At 38.8% G+C, this 13,591-nt stretch overlaps 1 protein-coding gene across 3 annotated transcripts in view; it reads left to right on the top strand.

The window, feature by feature from the left end:
* The window catches only part of Coa8 (Cytochrome c oxidase assembly factor 8), a 116,888-nt gene that overhangs the window by 100,853 nt on the left and 2,444 nt on the right, over positions 1 to 13,591 (top strand). Inside the window, exons 1-2 of one of the 3 annotated variants that reach the window (XM_076186965.1) lie at positions 7,795 to 7,932; positions 8,110 to 8,226. In XM_076186965.1, the coding sequence (XP_076043080.1) occupies positions 8,113 to 8,226 (114 nt within the window). In that variant the 5' untranslated portion in view covers positions 7,795 to 7,932; positions 8,110 to 8,112. Of the gene's footprint in view, positions 1 to 7,794; positions 7,954 to 8,109; positions 8,227 to 13,591 lie in introns of those variants that run through there. The other 2 variants (XM_076186966.1, XM_076186963.1) reach the window with 2 other exon arrangements.

A 13,591-nucleotide genomic window follows, 5' to 3' on the forward strand; every position in this document is an offset into this window, starting at 1 on the left:
TTCCCGGTCTGCTTTCCACCTAAAGACTGCCAGCTCTTCTCTCTGTTGATGGAATGCATCTGAAAAAGCTTACCTCAGCATATTGAACAGTTTACAGACTATAAATTGTTTACATTTTATTTTGGTGATACAAGTTTTGGATACTTTTTTATTTTATAATAATTAGAATGTATAGTTATTTCTGCTTATCTATATATTATGGATATTAATCTAAATTACATAATATATTGTGTATGAGTAAAAGGTGTTCTTAGGAATCAGGGTATTGTGGAGGATGTAAAAATAGTAGGTCCCATAGGAAAGGGTGATCATGCATGTATAACTTTCAAGTGTGATATTTAAGTTGAAGGAAAACAAAATAAATGACTTGTGTAATGTATGAGAATGCGGGTTGTAAACTCATGAGGCAAAAATTAAGTATAAAATGGCCTGAATGCTTGTAGAAAGGGATATTGAGGGAATGTGAAAGAAGTTTAGAAAAAATGGATACAGTGATAAGGAAGTGCATTCCAGTGAGAGAAACCAAGGACAAAATATCATTAAGAAAAAGGACTAATTGTGGACAAAAACCAAAGAAACGGTTATGGTACCTACTGAAACAAATAAAAGCAATGCTAATAGACATAAGTGGAGAACTGAATGACAGAGAGTGCCAAAAAGTGGAGAAAGAATACAGACAAATAAATAATCAGATCAGAAGTGAAACAAGGAGAAGTGAGAAATAAGGAAAAATATTGCCAAACACATGAAAGATAACCCTAAGATATTTTGGAAGTGTGTAATGGAAAAAGCTTTTTCGGAGGGTTGGTATTCCGGTTTCATATGTTGACAATGCAAAGGAAGGTAAGACAAAGACAACGAAAAGGCAGATTTTTTTTTTAGCAGACTTCTTTAGTGCATAATTCTGTAGATGGTCAGTAGATCTCCTCTTTCTTTTCTCTGTTCCAGGGTTGGTAGTTCGAGTTTGTACAATCTTTGTTCGTATGTCAGTTTGGAGAGTATTGGTGCCATCTTTGCCGTTGCTCTTTGAATTCTTTCTATTTTTTTTTTTTTTTTATAGTACTGGGTGGGGGAAAAGAAATGCCCTGTGGTGGGGGAAAAGAATACTGTCACCAAGTATTCCCACTTGGATCGTAAGAGGCGAGAAGAAAGGGACGGGGATTGGGACTAGGCATCCTTCTCCCTGTAGCCCCACGGGGCATATCTCCTAAAAATAAAAGTGAAGGCATAAGGGGTGCTGGAGGGCCTCGGACCAGCACCCTAAGGTTTGGGTCTTTTAATGTGCGTGGATGTGGTACAGATGAGAGTAAAAGGGAAGAGATAGGTAGTATGTTTGTGAGAAGAAAGATGGATGTGTTGGCTTTGAGTGAAACTAAGTTGAAAGGGAAGGGTGAGTGTAAGTTTGGGGGGTTTGGTACGATTGGTCTAACGACGATTGGTCTAATACCGATTGGTCCAAAGCCAATTGGTCTAATAGACCAATTCGTCTAAAACCGATACGTCTAAAACCGATTCGTCCAATATACTATTTGGTCTAATGACGATTAGTCTAAAATTGGTGTAAAGACAATGATAGAAATACAAGAATTTAAATCAGAGACTTTTATTTAAGACACACATAAAAATATACTTTAAAGACAATGATAGAGACTTATATTTAGGACACACATAAAAATATACTTTAAAAATACAAAAAGGATATAAAAATTTAACTTAATAAGCAATATTATATACTGAAAGCTCAAAATTTTAGATTAATTATGTGCCAGCGCTCGTAGAAACTCTAACCTATCGTAATTGTCCTTCTCGCTAAAAACAGACAAGATTCTCTCTTCACGTTCAATATCTTTTCTCTTGAGTTTAGCGTTAGATTCTCCTCTAATAATGCATTCAATATGTTCTTCCACATTTTTTTGTTCCTTTTGTAGTTCGGTAATTAGCTTAAAAATTCCAACATGTGCAGAGCCTACTATCTCTTAGTTAAATCGGTAGTTAGAATAAAGAAATTTTGCACAAACTATCCTTTAGGTGAAGCGGTAGTTAGCTATGGTAATTAGACGAATCGTATATTTGGTTTTAGACCAATTCGCTTTGAACCAATCTTAGTTAAATCGGTAGTTAGAATAAAGAAATTTTGCACAAACTATCCTTTAGGTGAAGCGGTTGGTTTTAGACCAATTCGCTTTGGACCAATTGGAATTAGACCAATCGTCGTTAGACCAATCGTCCGGGACCGAGTTTGGGAGTGTAAGTGGGAGGTTATCAGGAGTGAAGAGAGGGCGAGGGAGGGAAGGGGTGGCTATTCTAGTAAGTGAGGAGATAGGTAAACAGGTAGTGGAGTGGAAGGAGGTTTCCTCAAGGATAATGTGGATGAAGGTGAAACTGGGAAAGGAGATGTGGGTCTTTGTAAGTGCATATGGGCCTGGCAGTGAGAAGAGCGTGGAAGAAAGGGAGGCCTTTTGGATGGATTTAAATGAGTGCATAGAGGGTTTAGGAAGAAATGTCAATGTAATAGTACTGGGAGACCTTAATGCTAGGGTGGGAAATGGTCCAATCGATGGAGTGGTTGGGAAGTGTGGAGTTCCAGGAAAGAATCGTAGTGGAGAGTTGATGGTGGAAATGTGTCTAGAAAGAGAGTTGATGATAGCAAATACAGTGTTTCGGAAGAAAGTCAAGCATAAGTACACATGGGAGAGGGTGGTGAAGGGAAGGGTGGTAGATAGAGCGCTAATGGATTATGTAGTGGTAAATAGGATTATGATAGGAAGAGTTAAGGATGTACATGTGCTAAGGGGAGAGGGTGGGGGAATATCAGATAATTTTTTGGTGGAAGGTAAGTTGAGAGTGGAGGATAGATGGAGAAAGAGGAAAGGGACAAAAGGTAGGGAGGTTCTTAGAGTGAACTCCTTGAATGAAAAGGAAAAGGAGAAGGAGTACGGAAAGAAGCTGAAGGAGGAGTGGTAGGGAGTAAAGGATGGAGTAGAGATGGGTGTGGAGGAGGAATGGGGATGGTTCAAGGAGGGAGTCATAAAGTGTGCAAGGATGGTGTGTGGAACAAGAAGGACAGGGGGAAATAGAAGAAAGGGTAGTGAATAGTGGGATGAGGAAACAAAGAAGGTTGTAGAAGAGAAGAAGCGAGCATTCACAGATTGGTTACAAAAGAGGACGAGGGAGTCATATGAGAGGTACAAAGAAAAGAAAAGAGAAGTAAAGCAAAAGGTAAAGGTTGCAAAGAGGAGAGCAGATGTGAAATGGGGTAAGAGTATAACAGAAAATTTTGAAAGTAATAAAAAGATGTTTTGGAAAGAAATTAAGAGAGGAAGAGGAGGCGAATCAAGTAGGGAAGAAAAGGTAAAAGGTGCAGATGGAGAGATTATAATGGAAGAGAAGGCAGTAAGGGGAAGATGGGCAGAATATTTTAGGGAGTTGCTAAATGTGAAGGAGGATAGGGAAGGAAAGATAGCTGCAGTGGGAAATGCGAAGAAAATGAGAGTGATGAGTGAGGAGAATGGAGGAGAAATAAGGAAGGATGAGGTGAAGGCAGTTGTAAAGATGATGAAAGCAGGTAAGGCACCTGGTCTGGATGGATGCCATGCAGAATGTCTGAAAAAGGGAGGTCAAGTGATGGTGGACTGGTTGGTGAGATTATTTAATGTTTGCTGGAGAGAGGGTAGAGTACCGGAGGACTGGAGGAGTGCCTGTATAGTTCCTCTTTACAATGGAAAAGGGGACAAGTGTGAATGTAGTAGTTTCAGAGGGATTAGCTTGTTAAGTGTAGTTGGGAAGGCTTATGGGAGGATCTTGATTGAGAGGATTAGGAGAGGAACAGAAGGAGTAATTGGTGAGGAACAGTGTGGATTTAGGACAGGTAGAGGTTGTGTAGATCAGATCTTTGTGGTAAGACAGATATGTGAGAAAGCTATAGGAAAGGGGAAGGATGTTTTTTGGGCTTTTATGGATCTGGAAAAGGCTTATGATAGGGTAGACAGAAAGGCACTGTGGGAGGTTATGCAGATTTATGGGATAGGAGGAAAGTTTCTGGGAGCTGTCAAGAGTTTTTATGAGAGTAGTAGAGCTTGTGTCAGGATTGGAAATGGAGAGAGTGAGTGGTTTGAGGTAAAGGTGGGACTTCGTCAAGGATGCGTTATGTCGCCCTGGCTGTTCAACTTATACATGGATGGGGTGGTGCGAGAGGTGAATGCAAGGGTAGTGGGTCAGGGATTGGAGATGGTTAAAGAAAATGGAGAAAAGTGGGAGGTGAACCAGCTGTTGTTTGCGGACGACACTGCGCTTGTGGCAGGATCGGAGGAGGGATTGAGGAAGCTGGTGGCAGAGTTTGGGAGAGTATGTGATAGAAGAAAGCTAAAGATAAATGTGGGTAAAAGTAAGGTGATGAGATGTACAAGGGGTGAAAGTGGCAGTATACTGGAAGTGAACATTAAGGGAGAGCGACTGGAGGAAGTGGATAGTTTTAGATACTTGGGTGCAAGTGTAGCAGGAAAAGGTGGAGTGAAGGTGGAGGTAGAATGTAGATTGAGAGAAGCGAGTAAATGCCTTGGTGGATTAAAGAGTGTAATGAGGAATAGACATTTGGGAATGGATGCGAAGAGGAGACTGTATGAAGGAGTGATTGTGCCAACAGCACTGTATGGGGCAGAAACGTGGAACATAAGAGAAGAAGAGAGAAGAAGAGAGAAGGAGTTTGAATGTGTTTGAGATGAGGTGTCTGAGAAGTATGGTGGGGGTTACTAGGCTGGATAGAGTGAGAAATGAGGGGGTGAGGAGGAGAACAGGGGTGAAAAAGGAGCTGGGAGATAGGGTTGATGAAAGAATATTAGGATGGTTTGGACACATGGAAAGAATGAGTGAAGAAAGACTAGTAAAAGAGGTATGGAAGGCAGATGTGGAGGGAGTGAACATGAGGGGACGTCCTAGGATGAGGTGGATGGATGGGGTGAAGGGGGCTTTGGGGAAGAGGGGAATGTCTGTTGAGGAAGGAAGGGAGAGGACGGAAGACAGAGGTGAGTGGAGAATGGTTGTATATGGATGATGTTGTGATTGCATGAGGAGAAATGGGCGGGGTGGGTGGGTGTGGGGTGAGGTAGTATGTGTGAGCAAATTTTGACGCAGCCCGAAGGGATTTCTCCCCGTCCTCTCCTTATATGCAAGAGGAGACGGAGAGGGGGGGGGGGGTCGCCGATTAAATGAAGCGGCCTTGCTGTGGATGTGCTGTGTCTTGCGACACTGCTTCTGACCCAGGGCGGTGGGCAAGGTGCAGGGATGACCCGTCATCCAGGAGGTGCTCAGATGAGAGGGAGGGTGGGAAGGGTGTGGAGTGTATTTGGGGATGAAATGGGTGGGAGTGTTTTTATGCCTTTCCCTTTTTGGCTACCTCCCTTGAAAGGGGGAAAAAGCCTTGGTATATGTATGTATGTATGTATGGGTGTCCATACTGTCGCAGCATACTCCAATCTTGGTCTTGTCAATGCAACTAATATTTTCTTTACCAATCCTTCATTCAAGTAGTCAAAGGCCACTTTCCTTGATCTTAGTAAATTGAAGGTTTCTCCGACTATTTTGTTGATATGTTTGTCTGGTGCCATGTCATTGATGGTAATTACTCCTAGATCCCTTTTCGAGTTAACTTTTTTCTTCCTTTGTACCAATTTTATGTTGTCCTGATATTCTATTTTTACTTTTTCCAAATTCCATTATACTACATTTCTTGATGTTGAAGTTCACTTCACACTTTTGACTCCATTCCCAGACTTTATCCAGGTCTTTTTCTAGTAATTTTCAATCTTCCTCTGTACTTACTCTCTTTAATAGTTTTGCATCATCTGCAAAGAAGTTCATATAACATTCTACACCTTCATCCATGTCATTCATATAGGGCAAACATTATCGGAGCCAATACAGAACCTTGTGGGACTCCACTTATCATTTCTTCCCAGGTCGAGTTCTTGTCTCTAAGTACCACCCTCATTTTTCTCCCGTTCAAGAAATCTTCCATCCATTCCAATAACTTTCCTTGTACTCCACCTATTATTTCAAATTTTCTTAGTAGCTTTTTGTGTGGTACTTTATCAAATGCTTTTTGTAGATCTAAGAAGGCACAATCTGCCCATCCGTCCCTTTCTTGTATTATTTCTATTAGCCTCGAGTAAAAGCAAATCAAGTTTGTGGCACATGATCTTCCATGTCTAAATCCAAATTGTTTTGGATTTAGTATATTATTCTCTTCCAAATGTTTAATCCATTTACTTTTGATAACTTTTTCACATATTTTTGCTATTGTGCTTGTAAGGGAGACCGGTCTATAGTTAGCTGGATTTTCACCTCCTTTATATATTGGTACAATATTTGCATTTTTCCAATCTTGTGTGTGTGTGTGTGTGTGTGTGTGTGTGTGTGTGTGTGTGTGTGTGTGTGTGTGTGTGTGTGTGTGTGTGTGTGTGTTGGGTAGAATGAGAAACGAGTTGAGGAGGAGAGCGGGAGTAGAAAAGGAAATAGCAGGTAGAACTGATGAAAGATTATTGGGATGGTTTGGATACATTGAAAGAATAAGTGGTGAAAGATTGGTAAAAGAGATGTGGAAGGCAGAGTTGGAGGGAGTGAACTTAAGTGGACGACCGAGGATGAGATGGATGGATGGGGTTAAGGGGTTGACGTAGAATTTAGAAAGAGGCTTGTCGTTGGCAATTCGCAGTCCACACCAGGGCTTTAAGAGGGTACAGTTGCCACCTTGTACTATGCTGTCTACGATAAAAGCCTTAAAAATACCATAATCCAAAGAACAAATCGGACTAAGCACTTCGGCATTTTCACCGAGTCAGCTATTTATGCACTGCACCGAATGGTACCCAGGCTCACTCGGGCACGTTCGGAAGGCTCGAAACTCGAGAGTCACGATTTTTGAAATTGAGAAAGAGAGAGAGAGAGAGAGAGAGAGAGAGAGAGAGAGAGAGAGAGAGAGAGAGAGAGAGAGAGAGAGAGAGAGAGAGAGAGAGAGAGGAAGAGAAAAAAGATTCGAGTCGGGGCCGCTTTCTCGGGTCGGGTGGGGACAATAATTAACTAATTCTCTTATGTGGCCTAAGTGCAAAAATTAATTCTGCAGCCAAGTAATAAATAACTGGAATATACTACCCTAGTATGTAGTCCAATCAAAGTCAGTCATGTCGTTTGAGATTAACCAGGACAAAGCCTGGAAAAATCATTACTTCAAATATAATTGCAATTCCAAAATATAATGTAGTAAAATCATGGCGACCGCCATCGCAAATTCAGATAATAGTACGGAGTTGGATACACAGCCCTAGGCTTCTTCCAGAAGGTCAACTGTGAGATAATTGAATTCTTTCCTGCAGAATCAAAATGTAAACTGAGTGAACAAGCACACCCCAACAGAACTTGTATATCTAGCATGCACATTTATTATGGATTCCATAGTACAATATCAGACTAGTGAAATCAATGTGATATAAAACTGTATCGAGTTCAATTTCTTTACCTTGAATATATCATACAACTCATTGAAACGTTTACCGTTTTAAATTTCCCAATAAATGCATCATCATCCATGTTGCTAGCCTCAACTAAATAAGAAGGCTATCAATACAAAATACGAACACTGAGTATTTATATCAATAATCAGCTCATGTATGTGGTCATAAAACAACACTTAATCAGATGTAAAATTTCCAATGTATTATTTGAAACGTCAGAATACAATAACTGCAGCAGAATAATTTAAAACGATAAAAAGAACATTAATCTAGGAAAGAAGCTAAAATGACTGAATATACATTCTCTCTAAGAACTTGCTTCAAAGAAAACGTTTCAGTTGTGACGTCATTTGTTTTGATGAACGAATTAGGCTGCTGCGATTTTGGAAGGGAGCAGATACACCTCGCGCTTCTTCATTAATATGAAGTAATGGTTTGAACCACACAGGTCACTCAGTAGTTAAACTTCTATGGGATGTTTTCCCTAAATAATCGAACTTTTTCATAGAAATAGTCAATAGAGAACCAGCAATTTTCCCCAAGATTACTCAGTTGCCCCAACATTTTTTATGTTCTTTTATAGCACAACGGTATTTTTTTTCAGAACATGCTTAAGATGAGATTAAAGTTTGGCAGTTTTAGCAGCAGTTCAAAGAGAAGTTTAAGTACAAGTTTCAGGAACTGTCAGCGGAAGGAAGTTAGGTATCCTCCCATACAAAAGGTACGAGATATTTTGTCTTTGGCCACTTTCAAGCTTATTGCTAGATTAATTCATAATTACTTGCTTGCTTGGTTTACTTGGAAAAGTTCTGAGGTCTGTCCTCACAGCTGGAGTGACCTACCGCTGCTGCCAGTCCTGCTGTCCCTCCTCACAAGGCCAAGGGCCAGTTGGTCTATTTAACTATTATTGTGTTGGAAGACGGTGCAACCTGGCACTAGGGAATTGTCTGGCACCTTTCATAGAAATCTGTCCAGCACATGCTTGAAGCTGTCCACTGGGCAGTTGGTTTTCTCTCTTACTTCTTTTGGGAGTGCGTTGAAAATTTTTAGACCCTCGTGACCCAGGCTGGATGCCAGTAAGGTCTTAACCCTCTCTGGAGCTCTTGATGGGAGCGTTGGTCTCTCACACTTACATCCGTGCCTTACACTGTAATATGGCTTGATTGTTGAGGGCGTGGGGATGGGAACAAGGCCCTCCAGGATTTTCCATGTATATGTGATCCTATACCTTTCTCTCCACCTTTATTGGAAGTAGAGTCCCAATGCTTCCAATTGATCCCAATAATTGAGATCCTTCATCCCTCTAATATGCCTGGTGTAATTTCTTTAGACAGGTCATACTTATTATTGCCTGGCAGCGACCGGCGATTTTCTATGGTGCCTGGGTGTTGTGTGTATTTTTTTCAGTTCCAATGGTTCATATCATATGAATGATTCGTCTACTAGTGAATTCATGAAAAAATTGCTGAATTTAGTAGGAGAAACAATGCACAAAGCAGAAGATCCTTTGCTAAATTTAGCACCTGGACTGTGGCGGTGGTTTAGGTTAGGTTAGGTCCTAACCTAACCTAGTTGTTGGTAATTTAGCCATTCCACATTTTCCAATGACCGGACATAAACAAAGATGGCAGCACCCCCACAGTCCAGGCGCTAAATTCAGCAAAGGATTTTCTGCTCTTTGCTTCGTTTCTCCTGCTAAATTCAACAATTTTTTTCGTGAATTCACCAGTAGACAAATCATTCATATGATATGAACCATTGGAACTGAAAAAACAGGGTTACACAACGCCCGGGCACCATAGGAAATCGCCGGTCGCTACCGGGTGTTATTTAGTAGGACCGCTTTGGACAGCTTCAAGCCTCTGGACGTCTCCTTGTTTACACGTACTCCTGGAGTATAAATTTGCACCTCTCACACCTCCCATGCTGTACTATATGGCAAAATAGATTACCAACAATCCCTTATTAATTTAAATAGTTCAATTCCAGTTACACACGAAAATGTTTTTCACCTATTTCTTTTTGTATTTGAATTTTTTTTTCTATGGACTGGTTATTTTATGTTCAGTGAAGTTAGATTAAGAGCACTTAGGCAGCATAAGTTTCATGTTACATATCCATGTTTGTGTTATTCTGGAATTTTGCCATTTAAACAAAGGTAATTTGTTGATACAGTAGATAGTGTTGGTGCCAATAGTGAATAGTCCTTTGGTTTTGTTTAGCATGGCAAAGTTATGAATACAGTATCCATTGCATTGGTCTGTTAATCAATCAGTCAAGAAATATTGTGTTGTCTTGGCATAACTAGTGTGAACATAAGATCATAAGAATGGGGGCAGACTGCAAGAGACCATAAGGCCAACACGAAGCATCTCCATGTCCCGTACCTCCTGTCATCCCTATTCATAGAATTATCTAATCTTCTCATAAAACCTAAATTTGCCCAATTTAAATATATTATTACGAGTCCTGCCTTGCTGTCATAATATAATGACCTTGCCTGCATCACCCTTGTTAAAGCCCTTGAGCTATTTGAATACCTCAATAGATCACCCTGTACACTTTGTTTTTTCAGAGAGTGTAAGTTAAGGTGCCTATGGCAGCCTGTCTTTGTACGGTAAATTTCTAAACCCATGTGTGGGGCAGTGCAAGATGAGGCATTCACTGTCTTGTGTGATGGCTGCATCTGGGGCATTTTATTCCAATAGCCAGCCCCTTTTGTGCTGGTACTGTCACAGAACTGGATGGTGATCTGAACATAAATGTGCTAATGTAACTCTTGCTTCTCTTGAGGGAGATTTTTATGTTGGGCTGATGTCTGGGGTCATTTGATAGATTAGGAAGTTTTGTGGTTGGTCATGAAGAACTTGTTTTGTGATCAGAATGTGAAAAAATTCTATGTATGTGTGTGAGTGATATTCTGCTGGTGTGTTTTTTTGTTACATTCAGTTAGTTATTATTGTATGACATAATGAGATAGGCGAGTAGAGGTTAGGACTTTTGTCCTGTATACAAATAATTTTTCATACAATATTCTATGGGGAGGATATTTATTTGTGTGGGCAGATGTTTTATTAGGGTGGTTTTGGTGTATCCGATTATTATTCACAATGTTTTATATTGTACATACATATACCAAAGGCTTTTTTCCCCCTTACATGGGGGATAGCCAAAAAGAAAAAAGCATAGAAACCACTCCCACCCATTCCATCCCCTACATATTGTTTTATGTTGGATATTTTTTGTATATCTTCCCTAATTGACTTATTGTCTCATCCTGGAAGTTGTTGCCATTTTCCTAAATATTGCAGGTTATCTGTAATGAATTCTAAGGTGTGTTTTGCATATCATTGGGAACCAAGTAATGGAAGCATAGTTGGGTATGGATCCTATGAACTATTTGTAGACTTAGATTAGTGTTTCCTTCTGTTATCCAAAGCCCATGCTTGGAAAATATTATATGTTAATTTTCTTGTTGATTTTTACATTCCGATCTTTGATGTTCAAACTGAAAGTCTTATAAACATCAATGATTTGCTGATAAAATAGAATGTTGATCATTCATTTTGCTTTGCTTAGTACAGGAAGGAAGGTGGGAAGGTTGACCAAATTGTGTTGCCTAATGGGACCATGATACTCTAGGAATTTGCCAGGTTGAGTCTTGTTCTGTTCACAGATCCCTGTCTGTGGGTAGTAGGGGTCCAATTCATGTTTACAGCTACTAAAACCAGGTGGTTGGGTTATGATTATATTTCAGTACCAGGAACCAGTATTTCTATCCTGGGAATTTGTGAAGTTTCATCTCGCCCGCTGTCACAGCAGTTTGTATATTTTTTGCATCTATATTACAACAAATTCGACAACTTTTCTTTGTAATGTTTCTTGTAGAAATTAATCATCAAGGGATGGTGAGAAAAAAATTGTGCAACCTTCTCACTACATGTCAATGAAGAGCCTTTTTTTTTTTTTTTTTTGTGAAATGTATGTTTTTCTCCTTCCTATTCTAACCTAAGCTAACCTAACCTAATCTACCTAATCTAATCAAAAGATGTGTGCAGAGACTGATGTACATCTTGCACTGTGGACAGCCATGACACCACTTTGGTGTGCAGGTGGCGGAAAGGTTGCAGGAATTATTTTTTTCATCATCCCTTAGTATTAAATTTAAGGAAAAAAACATTACAAACAAAAGTTGTTCGAATTATTGTAATATAGATGCAAAAAATATACAAACTGATAATTCATATAAAATAATACCAATCAGGAAGGCATTAACTGATGACACTTTACCATACTTGTACTAAAACAATGCCTGCCCAAATTGAGGTGTGTCCTATAAACTGTCAAATATGGTACAGTAAGTCCTCATTATACGGTACATATGCGTTCCTGAAAAACTTACCGCAAATTGAAATTACCGTATACCGAATGCGGGAAGAGACTGATTGTGGTGGCGGCTGCACGGTGTGGTGGCGCTATGGTACGGTGTAAACAAAACACGAGCGGATACCGTATCTGTGAATTTTTCTTACCGTAAATAGAATTGAAGGTAGTAATTACTAAATACCGTAACTGTGAATTCACCGGATAAAGAATTACTGTATAAGGAGGACTCACTGTACTTGGAAGAGCAATACCTCAGAAATGTAAATGCACACAAACAAGGGTGCATGCATATTGGAGAAAGGAAAAAAGCATTGTCAAGTCTTCATTTATATAAGGTTTTTGTAGATTATGAGTGGTATACATAGTGAATGAAGTCTTGATATTCATATGGCAACAAAAAGAAAGAATTTAGGCTATGGAAAGCAGATAAAAGGAGTTTGCTGGTACTATTAAGGTTACACAAAGATACCATGACAATGTAGGTCTACTAGATAAGTTACACTCACCAAAAATGCATGAATTTTAACATTCAAAAACATTACCTGTGTATAGTCCAACCCCCTGTTTTTTAGTAAAGAATCAATTGTAAAAAACTCACACTATACATGAGTGTATATATATATATATATATATATATATATATATATATATATATATATATATATATATATATATATATATATATTCTGTTAAAAATGACAAATGAATTAGAAATAAATTTCTTTCATAAGCCTTCTAGCTTTTGGGAAGTGGATTTCTGTTGAAAGGAGAAGGGAAGAAATAAATTTTCAATAGACATTGGAAATTTATGTTGACAAAATCTACACCCAATATAAAAAACAAAAACAGAACAACAAAAAACCAAGACATTTTTGCAGATCATTCTGCATCATCAGTTGGATTGTGGAAATGCAAATAAGTGAGCCTGTGTATGTATGAAGGGAGACTATTCATGGAGAGGTCACACTTGGACTTCTTCAGCTTGACTGGTGCCAATTTGTTGGTTCCTCAGCCTAACTGATCATCTCAGAACACGCACAAGCATGCCATATATATATATATATATATATATATATATATATATATATATATATATATATATATATATATATATATATATATATATATATATATATATTGATAAGTATTTTAGACAAATTATTTGGATGATGGAGAACGTAAACACAGGGGAAGGCTCGGAACCCTAAACACTCTAACGTTTCGTTCGCGTAGAACTTCTTCAGAGAGTGTATGTAGAACTGCAATTTAAGTTTATGTACTAAATCTAATTATCTTTTCGGACACTTGGGAAAGGTCGTTTTTCTGGCGTGCTTTAGAATTAAAATACTAGTTTCTTTAGCTAAATTCTAAAGCACCCCAGAAAAACGACCTTTCCCAAGTGTCCGCAAAGATAATTAGATTTAGTACATAAACTTAAATTGCAGTTCTACATACACTCTCTGAAGAAGTTCTACGCGAACGAAACGTTAGAGTGTTTAGGGTTCCGAGCCTTCCCCTGTGTTTACGTTCTCCATCATCCAAATATATACATATATATATATATATATATATATATATATATATGAATAGGAACAATCTGTGAAATGTCTTGGTTTATTCTATGTTTTGTTTTTCTTTTTCTTTTCTGTATTGTGTGTTAGATTTTGTCAATATAGATTCACAATGTTGGAAATTTACTT

This window comes from Oratosquilla oratoria, chromosome 6, assembly GCF_046742065.1.
Source record: "Oratosquilla oratoria isolate Oo_2021 chromosome 6, ASM4674206v1, whole genome shotgun sequence".
In the NCBI taxonomy this organism is placed as follows: domain Eukaryota; kingdom Metazoa; phylum Arthropoda; class Malacostraca; order Stomatopoda; family Squillidae; genus Oratosquilla; species Oratosquilla oratoria.